At 35.3% G+C, this 22656-nt stretch overlaps 2 protein-coding genes across 2 annotated transcripts; one reads left to right on the top strand and one right to left on the bottom strand.

Annotated features, from left to right (window-relative positions):
* The first annotated feature begins 6631 nt into the window (after positions 1–6631).
* Positions 6632–8239, top strand: LOC138328804 (uncharacterized). The gene has a single exon (XM_069275541.1). The coding sequence runs from the start codon at positions 6990–6992 to the stop codon at positions 7830–7832; it is 843 nt and encodes a 280-aa protein (XP_069131642.1). The 5' UTR covers positions 6632–6989; the 3' UTR covers positions 7833–8239.
* Positions 8240–13859: 5620 nt separating this feature from the next.
* LOC138329531 (uncharacterized) lies at positions 13860–19544 on the bottom strand. The gene is made up of 4 exons (XM_069276593.1): positions 19031–19544; positions 15664–15757; positions 15219–15336; positions 13860–14773 (listed from the first exon to the last, which is right to left on the bottom strand). Exons 1-4 carry the CDS (start codon positions 19059–19061, stop codon positions 14678–14680), a joined length of 339 nt encoding a protein of 112 aa, XP_069132694.1. The 5' UTR covers positions 19062–19544; the 3' UTR covers positions 13860–14677.
* Positions 19545–22656: the final 3112 nt, after the last annotated feature.

The raw sequence follows: 22656 nt of genomic DNA, 5'->3' as shown, positions 1-22656 counted from the left end.
AGGACCCATTTTAACTTCTAGTATGTAGTGTTGTGGTATATAGGACATCAGGACACATTTTAACTTCTAGTATGTAGTGTTGTATATAGGACATCAGGACACATTTTAACTTCTAGTATGTAGTGTTGTATATAGGACATCAGACCCATTTTATACTTCTAAAGTATGTAGTGTTGTATATAGGACATCAGGACCCATTTTAAACTTCTAGTATGCCAGTGTGTGGTATATAGGACATCATACTTCTAGTATGCATTTTTAACTTTTCAGGTATGTACAGTGTGTGTATATAGGACATCAGGACACATTTTAACTTCTAGTATGTAGTGTTGTATATAGGACATCAGGACACATTTTAACTTCTAGTATGTAGTGTTGTATATAGGACATCAGGACCCATTTTAACTTCTAGTATGTACTGTTGTATATAGGACATCAGGACACATTTTAACTTCTAGTATGTAGTGTTGTATATAGGACATCAGGACCCATTTTAAACTTCTAGTATGTAGTGTTGTATATAGAGGACATCAGGACACATTTTAACTTCTAGTATGTAGTGTTGTATATAGGACATCAGGACACATTTTAACTTCTAGTATGTAGTGTGTTGTATATAGGACATCAGGACACATCATTTTCTTTCTAGTATGTGTGTTGTATATAGGACATCAGGACCCATTTTAACTTCTAGTATGTAGTGTGTGTATATAGGACATCAGGACACATTTTAACTTCTAGTATGTAGTGTGGTATATAGGACATCATGACCCATTTCAACTTCTAGTATGTAGTGTTGTTTATATGACATCAGTACTCATTTTAACTTCTAGTATGTAGTGTGGTATAAAGGACATTATGACACATTTTAACTTCTAGTATGTAGTGTGGTATAAAGGACATCAGAACTCATTTTAACTTCTAGTATGTAGTGTTGTATATAGGACATCAGGACTCATTTTAACTTCTAGTATGTAGTGTTGTATATAGGACATCAGACAACATTTTAACTTCTATGTATGTTGTATATAGGGACATCAGGACGTCATTTTAACTTCTAGTATGTAGTGTTGTATATAGGACATCAGGACACATTTTAACTTCTAGTATGTAGTGTTGTATATAGGACATCAGGACCCATTTTAACTTCTAGTATGTAGTGTTGTATATAGGACATCATGACCCATTTTAACTTCTAGTATGTAGTGTTGTATATAGGACATCAGGACCCATTTTAACTTCTAGTATGTACTGTTGTATATAGGACATCAGGACACATTTTAACTTCTAGTATGTATTGTTGTATATAGGACATCAGGACACACTTTAACTTCTAGTATGTACTGTTGTATATAGGACATCAGGACACATTTTAACTTCTAGTATGAAGTGTTGTATATAGGACATCATGACACATTTTAACTTCTAGTATGAAGTGTGGTATATAGGACATCATGACACATTTTAACTTCTAGTATGAAGTGTGGTATATAGGACATCAGACACACATTTTAACTTCTAGTATGAAGTTTGGTGTATAGTAGGACATCATGACACATTTTAACTTCTAGTATGTAGTGTGTTGTATATATAGGACATTATGGACACACATTTTAACTTTTAGTATGTAGTGTTGTATATAGGACATCAGGACACATTTTAACTTCTAGTATGAAGTGTTGTATATAGGACATCAGGACACATTTTAACTTCTAGTATGTAGTGTTGTATATAGGACATCAGGACACATTTTAACTTCTAGTATGAAGTGTGGTATATAGGACATTATGACACATTTTAACTTCTAGTATGTAGTGTTGTATATAGGACATCAGGACACATTTTAACTTCTAGTATGTAGTGTTGTATATAGGACATCAGGACACATTTTAACTTCTAGTATGTAGTGTTGTATATAGGACATCAGGACACATTTTAACTTCTAGTATGTAGTGTTGTATATAGGACATCAGGACACATTTTAACTTCTAGTATGTAGTGTGGTATATAGGACATCATGACACATTTTAACTTCTAGTATGGTATGAAGTGTGGTATAAAGGACATCAGTACTCATTTTAACTTCTAGTATGTAGTGTTGTATATAGGACATCAGGACACATTTTAACTTCTAGTATGTAGTGTTGTATATAGGACATCAGGACACATTTTAACTTCTAGTATGAAGTGTGGTATATAAGGACATCAGGACACATTTTAACTTCTAGTATGTAGTGTTGTATATAGGACATTATGACACATTTTAACTTCTAGTATGTAAGTGTGTATATAGGACATCAGGACACATTTTAACTTCTAGTATGAAGTGTTGTATATAGGACATTATGACACATTTTAACTTCTAGTATGTAGTGTTGTATATAGGACATCAGGACACATTTTAACTTCTAGTATGAAGTGTTGTATATAGGACATCATGACACATTTTAACTTCTAGTATGTAGTGTTGTATATAGGACATCATGACACATTTTAACTTCTAGTATGAAGTGTGGTATATAGGACATCATGGACACATTTTAAACTTCTAGTATGAAGTGTGGTATATAGGACATCATGACACACATTTTAACTTTTAGTATGAAGTGTTGTATATAGGACATCATGGACACATTTTAACTTTTAGTATGTAGTGTTGTATATAGGACATCATGACACATTTTAACTTTTAGTATGTAAGTGTTGTATATAGGACATCATGACACATTTTAACTTTTAGTATGTAGTGTTGTATATAGGACATCAGGACACATTTTAACTTTTAGTATGTAGTGTTGTATATAGGACATCATGACCATTTTAACTTCTTAGTATGTAGTGTTGTATATAGGACATCATGACCCATTTTAACTTTAGTATGTATGTTGTATATAGGACATCATGACCCATTTTAACTTTTAGTATGTATTGTTGTATATAGGACATCATGACCCATTTTAACTTTTAGTATGTATTGTTGTATATAGGACATCATGACACATTTTAACTTCTAGTATGTAGTGTTGTATATAGGACATTAGGACACATTTTAACTTCTAGTATGAAGTGTTGTATATAGGACATCATGACACATTTTAACTTTAGTATGAAGTGTGTGTATATAGGACATCAGGACACATTTTAACTTCTAGTATGTAGTGTTGTATATAGGACATCAGGACACATTTTAACTTCTAGTATGTACTGTTGTATATAGGACATCAGGACCCATTTTAACTTCTAGTATGTATTGTTGTATATAGGACATCATGACCCATTTTAACTTCTAGTATGTAGTGTTGTATATAGGACATCAGGACACATTTTAACTTCTAGTATGTAGTGTTGTATATAGGACATCAGGACACATTTTAACTTCTAGTATGTAGTGTTGTATATAGGACATCAGGACCCATTTTAACTTCTAGTATGTAGTGTGGTATAAAGGACATCATGGCCAATTTTAACTTCTAGTATGTAGTGTGGTATATAGGACATCAGGACACATTTTAACTTTCTAGTATGTAGGTGTTGTATATAGGACATCAGGACACATTTTAACTTCTAGTATGTGTGTGTATATAGGACATCAGGACACATTTTAACTTCTAGTATGTAGTGTTGTATATAGGACATCAGGACACATTTTAACTTTAGTATGTAGGTGTGTATATAGGACATCAGGACCCATTTTAACTTCTAGTATGTAGTGTGGTATATAGGACATCAGGACCTATTTTACTTCTAGTATGTAGTGTGGTATATAAGGACATCAGGACCATTTTAACTTCTAGTATGTAGTGTTGTATATAGGACATCAGGACCCATTTTAACTTCTAGTATGTAGTGTGGTATATAGGACATCAGGACCCATTTTAACTTCTAGTATGTAGTGTTGTATATAGGACATCAGGACCCATTTTAACTTCTAGTATGTAGTGTTGTATATAGGACATCAGGACACATTTTAACTTCTAGTATGTAGTGTGTTGTATAGAGGACATCAGGACACATTTCAACTTCTAGTATGTGGTGTTGTATATAGGACATCAGGACCCATTTTAACTTTTAGTATGTAGTGTGGTATATAGGACATCAGGACACATTTTAACTTCTAGTATGTAGTGTGGTATATATAGGACATCAGGACCATTTTAACTTCTAGTATGTAGTGTTGTAAAGAGGACATTAGGACACATTTCAACTTCTAGTATGTGGTGTTGTATATAGGACATCAGGACCCATTTTAACTTCTAGTATGCAGTGTGGTATATAGGACATCAGGACACATTTTAACTTCTAGTATGTAGTGTTGTATATAGGACATCAGGACCCATTTTAACTTCTAGTATGTAGTGTGGTATATAGGACATCAGGACCCATTTTAACTTTTAGTATGCAGTGTGGTATATAGGACATCAGGACACATTTTAATTTCTAGTATGTGGTGTGGTATATAGGACATCAGGACCTATTTTCACTTCTAGTATGCAGTGTGGTATAAAGGACATCAGGACCCATTTTAACTTCTAGTATATAGTGTGGTATATAGGACATCAGGACCCATTTCAACTTCTAGTATGTAGTGTTTATAGACATAGGACATTTTATTTCTAGTATATGTATTGGGTACATCAGGACATCATTTTTCAACTTCTAGTATGTAGTGTGGTATATAGGACATCAGGACCCATTTTAACTTCTAGTATGTAGTGTTGTATATAGGACATTAGGACCCATTTTAACTTCTAGTATGTACTGTTGTATATAGGACATCAGGACACATTTTAACTTCTAGTATGTATTGTTGTATATAGGACATCAGGACCCATTTCAACTTCTAGTATGTAGTGTGGTATATAGGACATCAGGACACATTTTAACTTCTAGTATGTAGTGTTTTATATAGGACATGTAGGACAGGACACATTTTAACTTCTAGTATGTAGTGTTGTATATAGGACATCAGGCCCATTTTAACTTCTAGTATGGTGTGGTATATAGGACATCAGGACCTATTTTCACTTCTAGTATGTAGTGTGGTATAAAGGACATCATGGACAATTTTAACTTTATATGTGGTGTTGTATATAGGACATCAGGACCCATTTTAACTTTTAATATGTGGTGTGGTATATAGGACATCAGGACCTATTTTCACTTCTAGTATGCAGTGTGGTATAAAGGACATCAGGACCCATTTTAACTTCTAGTATATAGTGTGGTATATAGGACATCAGGACCTATTTTCACTTCTAGTATGTAGTGTGGTATATAGGACATCAGGACCTATTTTCACTTCTAGTATGCAGTGTGGTATATAGGACATCAGGACCTATTTAACTTCTAGTATGTAGTGTGGTATATAGGACATCAGGACCTATTTTCACTTCTAGTATGTAGTGTGGTATATAGGACATCAGGACCTATTTTAACTTCTAGTATGCAGTGTGGTATATAGGACATCAGGACACATTTTAATTTCTAGTATGTAGTGTGGTATATAGGACATCAGGACACATTTTAACTTCTAGTATGTAGTGTGGTATATAGGACATCAGGACCTATTTTCACTTCTAGTATGTAGTGTGGTATATAGGACATCAGGACCTATTTTCACTTCTAGTATGTAGTGTGGTATATAGGACATCAGGACCTATTTTCACTTCTAGTATGCAGTGTGGTATATAGGACATCAGGACCTATTTAACTTCTAGTATGCAGTGTGGTATAAAGGACGTCATGGCCAATTTTAACTTTTAGTATGCAGTGTGGTATATAGGACATCAGGACACATTTTAACTTCTAGTATGCAGTGTGGTATATAGGACATCAGGACCCATTTTAACTTCTAGTATGTAGTGTGGTATATAGGACATCAGGACCCATTTTAACTTCTAGTATGTAGTGTTGTATATAGGACATCAGGACACATTTTAACTTCTAGTATGTAGTGTTGTATATAGGACATCAGGACCCATTTTAACTTCTAGTATGCAGTGTGGTATATAGGACATCAGGACCTATTTTCACTTCTAGTATGTAGTGTTGTATATAGGACATCAGGACCTATTTTCACTTCTAGTGTGCAGTGTGGTATATAGGACATCAGGACCTATTTAACTTCTAGTATGTAGTGTGGTATAAAGGACATCAGGACCTATTTTCACTTCTAGTGTGCAGTGTGGTATATAGGACATCAGGACCTATTTAACTTCTAGTATGTAGTGTGGTATATAGGACATCAGGACCTATTTAACTTCTAGTATGATATAGGACATCAGGACCTATTTTCACTTCTAGTATGTAGTGTGGTATATAGGACATCAGGACCTATTTTCACTTCTAGTGTGCATCTTGTGTGGTATATAGGACATCAGGACCTATTTTCATATAGGACTATACACTATACTTACAATAGTACTCGCAACGCATCGGATACACATAAAAGGGTGATACCCTTAATCACTTGATTATTGACTTTTCTTATTTGCTAGAAACCTGATCATGTCTTCACTGAAAATATTAATTAGGAAAAAAAATGAAAACTCTTAGTAGATGATTTTATCTTTATTTGAAAATTGTCATTAAACTTTGATTAGTCTAATTGTCATTTTGATTAATTGGATCATGATCAGTAGAAAACTACACGTAAGAGGATTAAGGTCATGTGTATAATAATAATTCGGTTTTTTTTCATATTATTATTATCTCGAAATTTCTAATTAATCACACGAGAAAAAAAACGAACTAATTTTTATACATATAGTCCTAATCCTCTTTCGTACAATAACCTCTTGAGCAGAAAGTTAGTTTTGTAGCAATCGACATGTGTGGTTTGTCACTACAAAGAATTAATTTGCCAGTTCTAAATAAATTATTCTTTATACAATATGTAATGCCGTGTAGCAAAACCATCTGGTGTTGTTGTTCTTGCTGTTGCGTTATCATGTTGGGTTTCCCTTTTTACAGGTACACATGAATTCCTCATGGATGCTGAATGCATTACACATTTGGATGAAATCGTAGAAAGCTGGGCCAGGAAAGAGCTTAAATTAGACGCGAAAGGAATAGGGGTACTGGCGAAAAGGGTGAAAACCGCAGGTCTATTGACTTGCGTGCCACGTAGGGGTAAGCTTTCTTTCAACACACAAGGGGAAACTGAATTCAGGCCATCCTCAAATGATACAAATACGGAGGTGCCTAAAACATTGAGTCAAACAGTGCTCAAAACAACATTTAATAACTATACAGATTGGGAGCAGAAACACGCTTTCAAATGTGAGAGATCAACTCAGGTTATCGAGAAGATCATCATGACAAATGGATTCAAATTAGGGACTAATTTGGGAGTTCAGCTAGGAGTTCCCCGAGTGGCAAATACAACACTGGGCATTCATTCTGAGCTATCTCTCGGCCGCAATACTGAAACTAATAAAACCCACACACTGACATGGAACTCTGATAGCAGTGTACTTGTTCCCAAACACACAAAAGTCATTGCAGAAATGAAAGTGGAAGAAAGAGAGTTTATCGGAACATTTGAGTCCAAAATTGTTCTGAATGGTATCATGGTGGTTGACATCAAAGACCAAAAAAGAAAAGAAACTATTCATACTGTGAGTGGATATATCGCTCAGATAGTTGACAAGTGGTCATCGTCCGAAGACGGACGAATGATAAAAGATTTTCATCTCTTAGATGGGGAGACAACTGCGGTATGGACCGTACGGGGCACTTGTTACTTCCGGTATGGCGTAGAACAAACAATCGAAACCAGAAGTGAACCGCTGATTGGGGATTGTATGGAATATGCGAAAATTTGTGTTTAAACAATGACGTGTGGATGGTGAGAAAGCTTCAAACAAAGGATAAGGTTTACAATCATGTTAAATGTATTGTGTCTTCGCCAATCAACAACACATTTTAGTGATGACCAACTATCCGGAGTCAACTTTTACATGTAAGAAGTCTTGAGTTTAATGTCTTGTGATACAGTATAACTCCTTTTTCTCGAATTCGCATTCCTCCAATACCCTATACTCTTCGAACTGATCACATGGTCCGGACTATGCCCAATTGAGTTTCGTATTATAATTCATATGCGGATATGCAGGATGGGGATATTCTACTTGAGTTTTAAAAAATGGTACAAAAACCGAGGCTTGCCGAGGGTGTAAAAACATTTTGTGATCCCGAAGTAAAAATATCCATATCCTTCATATACACATAAAAGAGTTTTTTACATTCATGCATTTTGGTTATAATACAATTTTACAAAGAGTTCGAAGAAAACCGCGACTGCAGGTCAATTCTTTATAAATGAAAACTGCGTTATGTTTTAAGCAAAAAAATGTTGTTATGTCCTTTATAATAAAACCACCTATTGTTCAAATAACGTTATTTTTTACACCAAAAAAGTTATTTTGTTTCCGCAGTGACGTCATGAGATAATATAGCATAGTTAGCCAGCAACTGCCGACATGAGCTTATTAAACGAGATACACCAGTATTACACCCGTAGGTTTCAAACCGTTAAATGTTCGCAACCAATTTTCATAAAAAATGACTTGCTAGATTAACCCCATGAAATCTCAGACAGATGCTATGTCCGTCAAACAGGTGCATCTCGGCACAGACGTCCGTCCGGCTAACTAACGCTTAGATAGCGTTTTGATAGGTCAAGGCATGTTGTCATGTATATATACGAAGCAATAAATGCTGTTATATATCTGATCTAACCGTATCATATATCGTATACCCTCTATAACCTAAACAACACAACATGTATTGCTTACGTAATATCATATTTTCTCAGACTTTTCATTATATGACTAGCTATGACTATCTGAGTGCTGTCATTCACGACTGCAGAGCGAGTCCTTTTTCTTTTGCTGTAGAAATCCAGTTCGACCCTTGATTTCGTAAACAGATGTTTCTTTGATAACTTAACTACAAAATTTCCCAATAGTGCTGTGTCTGTACAACACTAGCCTAGACTCTGTCGTTTTGTGGAAATACTCCTTTTCTATCATAATTATTTGACACACACACATATTTGAGTAATTCTACGTAATATTTTTTATCATAATTGTTATTTCCGTTTTGATTATTTTTGGAATTGAATAATTGATGAAGCACACCGACTTATTTCGTTGTAATTAATGCGCCTCTCTCTCATTCGCAGTTTCTTGAAAAAATCTTGTGAAAAGTTTGTGTAGGTCTGAACTACGGACGAACAATTTCTGACAGATGGTTGTCACCAAGAAGTAGAGACTGGTTATGATCGTTCTACACTGTGATGCTAGGAAACCCTTTTTTTTATCTCTAAGTTAATTTTAATGAAGAGTCTGAGTTGACTGCCATATTTAGTGAACCATAAAATAACGCAAACTATGATTTTGTAGAAAACAATTTTGGATATTCAGATAAGAAATAACTTTTTTACCTTTAGTACATTTAGTGACCAACATCTGACTATCTCTCCTTTCTTTTCTTTCGAACATTAGATAGCATTTGACAATCTATTTAGCATAATATAATATCAATAAAACATCTGTCAATGTAAAAGATATTTCAGTACAATATTACTAATGTAAATTCCGGCATGATGTTCCCCGATCGGTCTCAAATGCAACACACAAACATGATAAACAAACATCTGAAGTTTCGCGACACCGTCAGTATTTTCGGACAGAGGCAAATATCTATATACCGACGAGACGAAAGACGATTTGAACTGTTCACCAGCTGTGGTTTTGTCATACCAAATAATCGTCAAGTATAATTTCACTTTCAATCGTTATTTGCACATATCCACGTGAGATGGTTACTTAAAGCTGACAATGCAAGTTAAACAAGAGGCCCAGAGGGCCTGTATCGCTCACCTGGTTTGTAATGCCAAGTAATGTTCTGAATACAGGTTCATTGTTTCTTTTCTGAAGGAATTTTAATATTAACCTCTAAATCCCCTATTAGGCCCCACCCCTCCTGCCCCCAGGGGGTCAGAGCCAAAATTTATACAAGTTCTGTTCCCCTTCCCCCAAGGATGTTTGTGGCCAAATTTGGTCAAATCCAAGCAAAACTCTAGGACAAGTAGCAATTTATAGGATTTACCTCTATTTCCCCTATTGGGCCCCACCCGTCCTGCCCCTGGGGAGCCAGAGCCAAAACTTATACAAGTTCTGTTCCCCTTCCCCCAAGGATGTTTGTGGCCAAATTTGGTTACAATCCATACAGAACTCTATGACTAGTAGCGATTTAAAGAATTTACCTCTATTTCCCCTATTGGGCCCCACCCCTCCTGCCCCCCGGGACCAGAGCCAAAATTTATACAAACTCAGTTCTTATTCTCCCAAGGATATTTCTGGCCATATTTGGTTACATTCCATGCGGAACTCTGTGACTAGTAGCGATTTAAAGGATTACCTCTATTTCCCCTATTGGGCCCTGCCCCTCCTGCCCCCGGGGGGGCCAGAGCCAAAATTTATACAAGTTCTGTTCCCCTTCCCCCAAGGATGTTTGTGGCCAAATTTGGGTACATTCCATTCACAACTCTATGACTAGTAGCGATTTAAAGGATTTACCTCTATTTCCCCTATTGGGCCCCGCCCCTTCTGCCCCTGGGTGATCAGAGCCAAAATTTATACAAGTACTGTTCCCCTTCCCCCAAGGATGTTTGTGGCTGATTTTGGTTACATTCCATGCCAAACTCTAGGACAAGTAGCGATTTAAAGGATTTACCTCTATTTCCCCTATTGGGCCCCGCCCCTCCTGCCCCCGGGGATCAGAGCCAAAATTTATACAAGTTCTGTTCCCCTTCCCCCAAGGATGTTTGTGGCCAAATTTGGTTACATTTCATTCAGAACTCTATGACAAGTAGCGATTTAAAGGATTTACCTCTATTTCCCCTATTGGGCCCCGCCCCTCCTGCCCCCGGGGGGTCAGAGCCAAAATTTATACAAGTTCTGTTCCCCTTCCCCCAAGGATGTTTGTGGCCAAATTTGGTTACAATCCATGCAGAACTCTAGGACAAGTAGCGATTTATAGGAAATGTTGACGGACGGACGGACGGACGACGACGGACGGACGGACGACGGACGACGGACGACGGACGACGCGCCATGACATAAGCTCACCGGCCCTTCGGGCCAGGTGAGCTAAAAATGTACATTTGAGATTATAAAAAAAAAAATGAAGTTTTTTTTTCCAATTTTGTTTCTGAGACAGCCCCTTGCGTTTCTATGGACGGACGGACGCCATTTTTGTTTGAAATCTGCTTGGATACGTGACGCCTACCGACCCCTATATAAAGCGCGTGAATCGACACACGTGCGTTCAGTCATGTACATAAACACCTAGAAGTTGTCTACCGTGTATCACCTACTAATACATAAACAAAACCCCTTACCTGTAAATATGTGTAGGGCTTGCTTTAGCAAGCAAACGTCAACTCTTCTAAGCTGTCATTTAGATGTTTCACAAATTTAACTTTCCACACAAATGAATAGAAATCCTAATAATAATCCGTCCACATATCTCCACGTATACTATCGTACCCGATGTACTCGACTGGCCACGTGCACGTGACCACCTGTCCCGAACAAGTGACGCTTCCATATGAAACTACCGAAGGCACACACGTGTACATGTGCGTGTAATATCTAATGTATATTGAAGTGTTTTATTAGCTCGTTTTTGACATATTTTGGGGATCTAGTTGAGATAATATTACTTCAATGAACACTTGTCAGGTGAGTGCAGTGTTTTTTTTAGTTTTAGTTTGCAAATGTTATCTGCTATTTAGAATTTCCGAGTTTGTTTACGTTATAATCAAAATGGATCTCGCACGTGGAAAGAAGGTATAAATTCATTCATTACTTTTAATTTAACTGTATAAATCTATATATGGTTCTTAGAAAATTTATTTGAGAAAACATTGAAAGTACTAACCATTTTTTATTATTATGGCATGACCTCAGGTTACACGTAAATACGTATTTTGGGTATATATATAGTACAGTATTATTACACCTTGAACGGCGAGCGTTCGACTGATCGCACGTTTGAATGAATGAAGAGTTTTACGTACCGTGACGCTAAATATAACGTTTCGGGGCACGAGTCCGCACGTTTGTGGTTCACGCGCTTTATATAGGGGTCGGTACCCGGTGATGTATCCAAGCAAAGTTAAAACAAAATGGCGACTGCCCGTCCTTAGAAACGCAAGGGGTTGTCTCAGAAACGAATTTTGAAAAAAAAAACTGAATTAAAAAAAAAAATTTTTTTTTATCTCAAATGTATACTTTTTAACTTGCATTGTCAGCTTTAAAGATGCTCCACTGCAGACAGACCATAAACGATATTCATCATTTGAACAATAATTGGTGTTTAATCATGTATATATATATGTCTAATTAACACAAAAAATAATATAAAATAATTTATTTTGCCTTTGATGCATGGGCAATCAGTACTTAATTCCATATAGGGTATAGTGCCACGGAAAATATTCGGAATGCAATTAATTGTTTTTTATATTTTTAACTTAAAATAAAATTAGAAGCTCAAACATTTCAATGGTGGTAATGGTGTAAAGTTAGTAACTTTTGCAACTGAAGACAAGAGGCCCAGAGGGCCTGTATCGCTCACCTGATTTGTAATGCCAAGTAATATTCTGGATACAGGTTCATTGTTTATTTTCTGAAGAAATTTGAATATTTACCTCTAAATCCCCTATTGGGCCCCACCATTCCTGCCCTCTGGGGGTCAGAGCCAAAATTTATACAAGCTCTGTTCCCCTTCCCCAAAGAATGTTTGTGGTCAAATTTGGTCACAATCCATGCATAACTCTATGACTAGTAGTGATTTATAGGATTTACCTTTATTTCCCCTATTGGGCTCCGCCCCTCCTGCCCCCAGGGGCTCAGAGCCAAAATTTATACAAGTTCTGTTCACCTTCTCCTAAGGATGTTTGTGGCCAAATTTGGTCACAATCCATGCAGAACTCTAGGACAAGTAGTGATTTATAGGATTTACCTTTATTTCCCCTATTGGGCCCCGCCCCTCCTGCCCCCGGGGGCTCAGAGCCAAAATTAATACAAGTTCTGTTTCCCTTCCCCAAGGATGCTTGTGACCAAATTTGGTTACAATCCATGCAGAACTCTATGACTAGTAGCGATTTATAGGATTTACCTTTATTTCCCCTATTGGGCCCCGCCCCTCCTGCCCCCGGGGGGTCAGAGCCAAATTTTATACAACTTCTGTTCCCCTTCCCCAAAGAATGTTTGTGGCCAAATTTGGTTACAATCCATGAAGAACTCTATGACTAGTAGCGATTTATAGGATTTACCTTTATTTCCTATATTGGGCCCCGCCCCTCCTGCCCCAGGGGGTCAGAGCCAAAATTTATACAAGTTCTGTTCCCCTTCTCCTAAGGATGTTTGTGGCCAAATTTGGTTACAATCCATGCAGAACTCTATGACTAGTAGCGATTTATAGGATTTACCTTTATTTCCCCTATTGGGCCCCGCCCCTCCTGCCCCCAGGGGCTCAGAGCCAAAATTTATACAAGTTCTGTTCCCCTTCCCCCAAGGATGTTTGTGGCCAAATTTGGTCACAATCCATGCAGAACTCTATGACTAGTAGCGATTTAAAGGAAATGTTGACGGACAGACAGACGGACGGACGGACGGGACGACGGACGCCGCGCCATGGCATAAGCTCACCGGCCCTTCGGGCCAGGTGAGCTAAAAAAACTAAATCGTCTGCTCCTGTTTTTGATAGAGAAAAAAACCCATTTGCCAGCGGTGGAGCATCTTCAATAGTTAAATAAGCAAGGAAGTCAGTGAACGAATGAATAATGATGATAATACAAATTGTATTGATAAGAAAGCACAAAATGTCCATAGGTCCTAGTACGATTTATCGTCTTCAAGGCCTATGGAGCGGCGGAGTAATCGTGTCCAGGTCACTTAAATGAAAAATTATCATCCGTGTCCGGTCTACACAATGACTAGACTCCTTAAAGATGTTATTTCATATTTCAGTAGTGTTCTTTGTGGTGATTACTTCGGTCAGTGTGAGGTATACAAAAACAAAACTAATCTTCGGCATCTAAAACAGCAAATTTCTAACACAGTCTTCAATCTTTGGATCTTTTTTCGATATCTATATTTATCTAAGAAATTTCTGCCAACGTAAATTTTGTGTAAATAATATCAAATAATATTTTTCCTTTCATGAATATTTTAAAATAGAAACATCTTTAATTCATTAAAATTAAACGTATTCAATTCACCGCATTATCATATTGTTTAATAAAATCCCATTTCATGCATATTTCCTTCCAGATTAGAGTGCTTTAAGATTGATTATGTGTAGTTCTGATCAAAGCTCTATGTATTTCCTGGTAAGAATGTTCTTTTAGTGTTTTTATGAAACTTCCCCAGCTCATAAGCCATTCTTCATCTTTGGTTCCTATATTTTTCGATAAACTATGAATTACGAACAAAACCTGATATCAAATATCAGTATTGAAATAAATCAGGCATCAGGCTGGAATTGTCAATAGGGTTCCATGCGGGGTACATTTGCATACGTTATAAAAGAATTATCAGCGAATCCTTTGTGTTCTCAAACTTCCATAAGTAAAAGCAGATTGCGTTGTACTTAATCGCTAGGCCTGTCGCTGTCTTGCAGATTGTATCAATTCCCTCCAATTCTCATTTGGATTTTTCTTCTTTACAGTGAGTCTCACATGACCATCAGAAGGCTGTAAAGAAAAATAAATAAATAAATAAATAAATATATCTTTATGGAGTCTCAAACCCCTGGACCCATTGCATCTTCTGTGTAATGAACAAAATACGAATAAAAATAGATAAATAAATAGATAAATAAATAAATAAATAAAATACTAAAAGCTACTTTGAAGTTTTGCTTCCTCTTATCCTTGTGGATTTCGCAACGTCTTTCAAATAACGAAAATAAACAGGACTACATGTGTATACACACAATATCATTACCACGAGTTTCAGTATTTCCTTGGTTTCTTTAATTAAGTATCATCCATATAAGGTAAGCTAAACGTCTCCTTGTAAAAATATAATATATGGTTAAGTATGGTCTTCATGAATGAATGGCACCTTAAATGTGTTGTTTTATTCATCAAATTAGATACTGGTATTGTGTAGTTGAGGTATTTGTAGCACACCTACCCGCGTCTCTACTCTGTAGTCGTTCTGGGTATGGTATGAAGGCGTACTTTCGGCATACTTGAAAAGTCGGATAGCTTTTCCGTTGTCGTCGTTTTCAAAAATGAGGACTTCAATATATCTGAAGTAACCAATCACCACAAGCCAATGTCCGTAAAGTAGGTTTGTAGAAAAAAAGGAATAATAATATTATCTTTCACTGAAGAGTATTGATAGAATTATGCATAGAGTAATGATCTTCCATAGAAAGAACCCTCAATATTTGGCACGCATCTTCATGTTCTGTAGAAATGCGCCCAGATGATAACATTATATATCTAAATGTTCAAAACGTTAGTGTATACAATATTCATTCATAGAAAGTACAATGATAATACAATACTCCAGCGCATGAAAATGGATTTGGCAACTAGCTAAAAGCTTATGTAATTTTATAACGTAAACATACCTGTCTTCTAATATTGCAGCCACACTGCACTTTCTTAAATTAACGCCTGGAAGTATTAAGAATATAGCTTTTCCATCATCGTCAACTGGATTAGCTGAAAGTATATATTTATATATCTGAAGTTTGCATTGTAGTGGTAATATCGGTTTCTATGAGGGTAATGGCATTCTCAAATGATCCAAGTTCGCTTGAAAAATAAATTTAATTAATTTATTTATAGTATACCATTGCTATACTTTTAACGATAATATTAATTCATAAGTTTTACATTTGTGTACGTGTCATTAAAAGGAGAAAATTTTAGTATGTATAATGTTTTTTTATCTAAAGAAACACATTGACGCTATTCCGTCTTTGCATATTACAGAGTTAGCTCCCTTGCGGATAGGTATCGATTGTTACGTCATTATTTTTTGAACGCAATTAAAGTCCCTTTTCCGAAAAATATGACGTTAGATCGCAAACACATGACGTCACAATCACTACCCACTCGTAAGGGCAGATAACTCTGTAATATGCAAATACGGAATATGTAAATTCAGGATATGATGATAAAGAAACATTAGTAACAATACATCCTATGTCATCATTGTTTTTGTGTTTATGATCCGTGTAGTCATACCGAAACAGTTTCTTCGGGTTGGAAGGTATGGTTTATGTAAGGATATTGTAACACAGCGGTATGTGAAGTTCCGATGACGTGTACGATACATGTGTACATTGTCACACACAAAATATTCACCGGTTATGTTTCAATATCATTACATAAGATATTTAAGGAGATACTTAATTATTACATATTGCACTGTAAATTTGTGAATTGCGAATGTGGATCGCTGCTGGGTTTTTTTTTTTTTTTTTTTTGTCGGATCGCGTCTTTTTACTGCACAATAGATCTCAACATCATAGTATTTGTCATCACCGCCAAAATTATTTTGAATTCTTATTTGTTTAAAATGAAAACCAATGCATTGTAAACATTGTAGTTTTCACAAGGTTGGCGAGCAATAAATGAAAATGTCTTCTCCTTTTGTCAGTCTGAAAATAATCGCACTTACTACTTGAATCGTTAAGCTTTTCTGATGGCGATCCGATCACATGTACTGTATACCAATGTAAAACACTAAATATTCAATATTATCGAATTTGTAGATATGTATGTCTGGTATCCATTAAGTCAAACAATGTCCTTCATATACCAAGGTATCATACCATACTTAATATGACTCCTTGTGGAGAGGGTTTACTAAGGATTATACTGTCGTCTGCATTGGGGTCTTGACAAGGATCACGTTTTGCTTGTTACAATGAGCAGTAAAGAAAACTTGTCAGACAATTTAAAGATCAATATTGAATTATGTCCATTATCAGTTTTGTTTTGATTCACTGACTATGGTCCAATTAATGTTAAAAGATAATAATACAGTTTATCACAGCTAATCACAATGGTCTTATCACTTTCTTTCTTGTCGTTCATGAAATTAGTTTTTTTTTAATTATAAAGTATTCCTGTATTCCTTACTTATTTGTCCATTACAAAAATATATTGAGGGTTTCGTAGCCAATGGGAAATGAAATTTCGTGCTGTAATTTATCTATAGTGAGTAATTGACTTTTCAACAATTTGACTAAGGCAGTCGGATATCATTTAAATTACATTGCAAATATGAAAGAGTAAAAAATGTGTACAAAACGATTGATACCTTCGCGACATTGAATAATTGCTATGTTTTGAATAAAAAGTGAATGTTTTGATTTTTTGTTTGTTTTTACTTATTTTGAAATTCGATAACTGCGGATATCAGCAGTGGGGAATAGCAACAACAACAACTTTATATCGGTAAGACTAAATAATAATAGCACAACGAAACAACACCAGATTAGCAGCAGTAATACAAAGAAAATGACTACGCCAACATCACAAGCAATGACATCAAAGCATCTGGCAACTACATTAGTTTTTTTATGACAACAACAACACAACAACGGCAACTAAAGATAGTATACATGTATAACATCCGATATTTACAAATTTTAAAGTTATATGTGCCGTAACTGGGCGATAATTTTGACATGCTATTTTTTCTTCATTAATTTATTAAAAACCATAAGGTTTGATGAATAAAGCTGTAAAAATCATTCAAATGGCTTCAGATGACTTATAAACGTTAGTTATAACACAGAAATTCTGTACTGTAAAACTGTTGGTTTTTATGCCTTAAATATGTTTAAATGAAAACATACCTGCAGAAGTCAATTTACAATTACTAAAAACATTGTAAAAGTGTGTAATGAAATTGTAGACCACAATTTGGCTTCATGGTCTCACCGCATGTACTCATTTCACTTCACTATTGATGTAAATAAATGATTTTTGGCAGTACTGCCAAAAATCATTTTCAGCTCTTATTTGTACATGTAAAATTAAAACCTATGCATTGAAAGCACTGTAATTTTCAAAAAGTTGGTAAGTTTTGGTGGTGAATAACATATTAAAAGCTCATCTTGATTCGTGAGTATGAAAAATACGGCACATATAACTTAAGAGTTACACAGTAACGATATTAATACAATGTAACACTTACAACACAGTTACGATATTTATACATTTTAACAGTTACACAACAGTAACGATGTTTACACATAGTAACATTCATACAGCAGTAACGATGTTTATACATTACAGTAACGATGTTTATACATTGTAACATTTACACAATAGTAACGATGTTTATACATAGTAACATTCATACAGCAGTAACGATGTTTATACATTACAGTAACGATGTTTATACATTGTAACATTTACACAATAGTAACGATGTTTATACATAGTAACATTCATACAGCAGTCACGTGTTTGTACATTGTAACATTTACACTACAGTAACTATGTTTATATATTGTACTATTCATACAACAGTAACGATTGTTATACATTCATTGTAACATATTACAAAAGTAACGATATTTATACATTATGACATTTATATTCATATACTTATTATTAATAAACAAACGCGATAAAAGAAATCGTCAGCCTAGAAAGTTAAAACACTCCGACATCTCTCAAACAAGTATCACAGGATGACTCATCACACCATGGGAATCATTTACATAGGACTACTATTTATAGCAAACGCCAGCTAGTTCGCGTGCATGTGTTTATATTCATAAACCACTCATATATAACATAATTTTATATCGAGGACGCCAAATGATCGAAAATCACTCATTGTAAACCGACTCCTAGCTTATTTATACATCAAAAGGACGAATGAGACGTGCTCTATGGATCCGAACACAACCGGAAGCTTTGTCTGATACGTACTAAAGAGGGGTGATCGCGCAATAAAGCAATACTTACGAAGCAAATGTGTCAAAGGAAGGGAATTCATGGCTATGTTACCACACCTATCCTGATTATCCTGGTGGTGGAAGTAGTAGTAGTTAGCATGTGGTTAAGTCTCAGTAGAGTCAATACTGGTCACATCGATCTGGTTAGTATACGTAGGCATGCGGTTGTAGAAAACAGGTATCGCGTGTACCATCTTCGATACTCCAGATCACTTACGATCTCTACACCCTTGGACTATCTCATTGTGAAATTGAAGGCAGCTCACCGGAAAACAATTGACCAAACACAGGCTAGCAAAGATTTCCTTTGAAGACTACAGAGAGAGCGACGCCTTACATCAAAACCACAGAGTACCGTTGTACGCCTCTTTTGATTTACATCAAATGACTAAATTATCTGTTCTATACTGTTGCCTCCAGTTTTACTATGAGATAGTCAAGGAGTGTAGAGATAGTAAGTGATTGGAACCCCTGGAGTATCGAGGATGCGCATGCACAACCAACGCAAAAAAGCACTGATACGTTATTATCACTTTGAGTGTCTGGCGATTTTAATAAACGGTTTCAAACAAAATCTTCCACACATAAGCAAACATGTTTTGCAACTTTAAAGAGAATTAATTCGTAAAAATATAATTTTCAAAGCACGAGTTCGTGTGTGGCAAAAATATACAGATACATACTTCTATCCCTAAACCATACAATCTTCTTGTTAACGTTAAAATTCAGTGAGTCTAATCTTATATCGTTTTAAGCATTAACCTTTTACTTCATTGAAGATATGTAAAGGTATTTTTAAAGTTGAGGATGTCAAGGTATGAAACAAGTTTGCATCTTAATTAATAAACGATCTATGTTCAGTGAATTGATAGATATATCTGTTTACTACATGTGTTTTTCTTTTTCCCTTTCGATTTTCTTGAACGTTTGAAAACCATTGGAAAACAAGGAGCAGTTTAACGACCATTTTCAAATCAGGATAAAGTACTTCCTCGTATAACAAACTAGCCATAAATATATAGAATTCTTAGTATTCAATACTTTACCATTTTAGAGAAGACATCATACTAGGCAAATGAGAAGTGAAAATTTCGTTAATCAAGTGGTTAGGCTAATCTCCTTTAAACATTTGGACTATGATATATTTAATTTAAAACATTGGTTATCTTTTGGACTTCTATGACGTGCGTTGTATGAGACAGGCGACAATAAACTCAATTGTCGAAATTCAAAATGGCTGCATACAGACCATGTTTTTTAATTTATTTATTTTTTATTCTAAAAGGTTAAAAATATCGTCCATGCACAATATAGGATAACGAGAATTTACATCTGTACTAAGGAATGACTTCAGTATGTACTGAGTAAATGTAGAACTTACTTTACCTGAATGTATCACTATAATTTCCCCAATTCTCAAATCGTTTTGTTACAGAGTAGACGGCCTAACATGGGTTTATTTAGTCCGCTAAACCTGCCTGTATTATTAGGCTTTTTTTTTTTTATTTTTTGCCTTATATATATTAGGCAAATTTTTTTTTAAAAAAGCCTAATAATATAGGCAGGTTTAGCGGACTAGGGTTTATTGTACCTAATTAATATTTTAGAATGCGATTGGGCACACAATTCAAAACATATATAAAGTTTTTCCACATGTACCTGTATATATACAAGAAGACATTTCAAGTGTTTTTATAAGAAAGGAAAAATAGAAGTCCGGAGAGGGTACATTAATCAAATAGTATAGTTCGACCACTGTGATAGAAGTTTATCATGTCTTGAGAATATTTGGTATATGTTCCCGACTCAACAACGCCTATATAAAATATACTTTTTTCAGAAGATTTCTATGTATATTTGGTAACCGTTATCATACATACCCGGGAATTTACATGATAAAAACATCATAATTATTTATAACTCTAACGACAATATACGTTTCAGTTGAACAAAGACCAATAAGTTCTATGGGGCTGTTTAACGGTGCGACACCCGTAACTCCGGGACCCCTGTCATGGTACATGGTCTTATATATTTTAATGATTTGTCAGTAATGGAAGACACAATTCATAAGCTTCCATAAACACGTTTCAATACAGCTACATGTACTATATATTAAATGCGTTGGGACAAAGCATTGTTTCTGGAGATTCTGCGTACTGTTATGGCGCGGATTAGATCGATAGTCAGAACCCTATTGATGTAGTCATCACTGTAGAGTTACGGTATCATAGCAACCTCGCCGTTCTGTTGATCTAGTGAACTAACCGTTTTAAAGAATTTGTGCAGTCAAAAATGATAATTTTTGGTGCACAAATCCTGTAATTTTGTGACGTGTAACGGTCACATGACATCATTATGCACTACTGGAAAATCCAAAACCAAAATAAAACATCCTATCTCGACGTCCATCATTGACAGGCTTTTATCGGTCAAATGAAATAAAGATTTTTTTTTCACTGATTGTCTCTTCTTTATTCCTTTTCCATTAAAACATTTCCTAACTCTACACATTATTACGATTCAATTTTTTTAAAATGAAGATGAATCTTTATTTGAATTCTGCATTTCTATCACAAAATAATGAAGTATAAATGTCAAATTTATAGTCTTACAGAGATCCCTTACAGTATAATAAATTCCTACAGTAAAAACTTCAATTGTCAGTATTTAAGGTGATGCTTGATTGACTGTATTGTTTCTGAACGTTCAATTTGAACAAGAGATATAACAAATAACAGTTGTCAGAATCGATGATGGCATCTGATGGTCATTTTCCTAGCTTACTCACAAAATGCAAAACTGGTGACCATGGGGAACCTACAAATGAAGTTTGAGAAATCCCTTCTGTACATTCATAGAATAGCAGTAAGAAACGTCCATCCTCAAAATCCAAAATGTCTGTCTTAATCAGTTATGTGTTATGCCTTCCAAAAGCAAATGCAGAACTAGAGATCAAGAACAACTTGTATACGTACTAGGTATGATAAAAGGTCCCTCAGTACTCTCTGTGAATCAGAACTAACAAACTTTAATTATCAAAATTCAAGATGGCCGCCTGTCGACCTAGTTCTTGTACAACTCGGAACCAAGATTTGTGTTCATCATGCATTTTGCATACATGAGTAAATAGTGCACGGTCGACTTAAGATGAATGAATGATAATGAGCTAATATGTATGCCGACTTTATAAATTAATTATTAGGCTATTAGCACACAGAGAAACATAACTGACAGATTGTCAGTATCTGGAAATTGTCTTATAAATGAGATTTGAACTTGTAGTACAGATATAGAGAGTTATTGGTAGAATGACGAAACGCCTGGACCACCATCCTCTCTCTCTCTATATATATAAAAGCCAAATTGACTCAGTTTTCAGACTCATTGGAGAGCTATAGGAGCAGTACACCAAGTGTTCTCAAATCGATTCAATTTATATGCAAGTCACCATGGTGATTCTATTCAAGTGACCCAAGACCTGAATCCTAATACATCTACATGTTTTACAAAATTTATGTTAGCTTTAGAAATGTGACATTACAAAAATAAAAGTTAGCTTTAGTTTTGTTTAACTTTATTGCAATACTTGTACCAGACATTTGATTTGTCCTTTAGGCCTAAAACTTTATGTTC

Source organism: Argopecten irradians, chromosome 8 (genome assembly GCF_041381155.1).
Source record: "Argopecten irradians isolate NY chromosome 8, Ai_NY, whole genome shotgun sequence".
Taxonomy (NCBI): Eukaryota; Metazoa; Mollusca; class Bivalvia; order Pectinida; family Pectinidae; genus Argopecten; species Argopecten irradians.
Note: the sequence above shows the minus strand (reverse complement) of the source record. Positions and strands in the feature narration are given on the sequence as shown.